The sequence below is a fragment of the Equus quagga genome, unplaced genomic scaffold (assembly GCF_021613505.1).
Source record: "Equus quagga isolate Etosha38 unplaced genomic scaffold, UCLA_HA_Equagga_1.0 232713_RagTag, whole genome shotgun sequence".
Classification (NCBI taxonomy): Eukaryota; Metazoa; Chordata; class Mammalia; order Perissodactyla; family Equidae; genus Equus; species Equus quagga.
The window spans coordinates 3,208-4,986 of NW_025799846.1; the positions used below are offsets into that span (position 1 = coordinate 3,208).

The window sequence follows — 1,779 nt, forward strand, 5'->3', positions numbered from 1 at the left end:
GATGTCATTAGGAGTTTTATCCAGCATGAGTTTTCTCATGATGCCTAAGGGATACGAGTTTACTGAAAGCTTGCCCACAGACATTACATTTATAAGGTTTTTCTCCAGTGTGTACTCTCTTGTGCACAGTAAGATTACTCCTTACACTGAAGGTTTTCCCACATTGATTACACTCATAGGGTTTCTCTCCAGTGTGAGTTCGTATGTGTATTGTAAGGGATACACGCCTCCTAAAGGCTTTTCCACACTCACTACACTTAAAGGGTTTCTTTTCTCTGGTATGACATTTCATATGTCTCCTGTGACATAAGAGACCACTGAAGACTTTCCCACATTCCTTACATTCATATTCTTTCATTCTCATGTGAATTTTCTTGTGCAAAGTCAGGAAAGATTTTATCCTGAAGGCTTTTCCACATTGATTACACAAAAAGGGTTTTTCTCCAGTATGAATTCTCACATGTTCTTTAAGGCATGAGCGATCCCTGAAGGCTTTCCCACAGTCATTGCACTTACAGGGTTTCTCTCCAGTATGGATTTTCTTGTGCACAATAAGATTAGAGCTCATTCTAAAAGTTTTTCCACATTGATCACACTTGTAAGGTTTCTCTCCGGTATGTATCCTCAGGTGTGTCTTTAGGGATGACTGACTACTTAGTGCTTTTCCACAGTGACTACATTTAAAGGATTTCTCTCCAGTGTGGATTCTCTCATGTCTTCTAAGGTATGGGAGAATACTGAAGGTTTTCCCACAATCATCACATGTATAGGGTTTCTTTCCAGTATGCATTGCCTTGTGCACAGTCAGCGCAGAGCTCCTACTGTAGGTTTTGCTGCACTGATTACATTTGTAGGGTTTTTCTTTTGAATGAATTCCTTGATGTTGTCTGAGAAGTGAGCTATCCCTGAAAGTTTTTCCACAGTCACGGCATTCATAGGGCTTCTCCCCAGTATGAATTCTTTTGTGCCGTGTAAGGTAAGAGGTTGAGCTGTAGGTTTTCTCACATTGATTACATTTAAAACATTTTTCTCTAGTGTGGGTTCTCATGTGCAACTTCATGGATGAGTGGTTCTGTAATACTTTACCACATTGACTACATTGAAAGGATTTCTCCCTGTGAGTTTTTTTATGCTTCTTAAGGTCTAAGGTTGAAGTTAAGACTTCTCCACAGACACTGTAGTCACAGGATTTCTCTCTTGTATGTTGTCTCTTGCGCACAGCTACATAAGAGCTCTTGATGAAGGTATTTTCATCTTTCTTATATTCACAGGATTTTTCCCCATGAAGAATTTTGTCACATGGCTTAAGATGTGAACAATCTGTGAGGGCTTTCCCAGAGTCAAGGCATTGATGGGGTTTCTCTCCAGGATGAATTCTCTGACTCTGAGTAATACTGGATTTCAAGCTCAAGGCTTCAACAATTTCACACCATTCAATGGATTTGCCTCCATGAGTTTGCTCCTTTTGATAAAAAATATTGAGTTATGATCATGAGTTATCATATTCATTATATTGATGGAGAATTTCCCTTCCCATAAATTCTGACATGTCTAACACTTTATTAGCATTAGAGTTTACTTAACATTTTCATAGTGAATGTGCAAAGTTTCTGAGTGAGTTTATCAGCTTGAATAAGCTGAATGCTATACCAAATAGCTCCATCGAAGTCTCTTCAACAGTTTTAACATACAATTGTCTTAGAGTGAACTATATTTTAAGCATTTAATATCTAATCTCCATTATGAAAATATTTACTTTGAGAATTCTCTGTAACCATT

The 1,779-nt window shown here is 38.0% G+C and overlaps 1 protein-coding gene across 1 annotated transcript; it reads right to left on the reverse strand.

The window, feature by feature from the left end:
• Positions 1-342: 342 nt before the first annotated feature.
• LOC124233795 (zinc finger protein 525-like) lies at positions 343-1,462 on the reverse strand (the record flags this gene model as incomplete). The annotated part of the gene is made up of 1 exon (XM_046651006.1): positions 343-1,462. A coding segment is annotated over one exon (1,120 nt), but the record flags the coding sequence as incomplete, so codon positions are not given.
• Between the last annotated feature and the right edge of the window lie 317 nt (positions 1,463-1,779).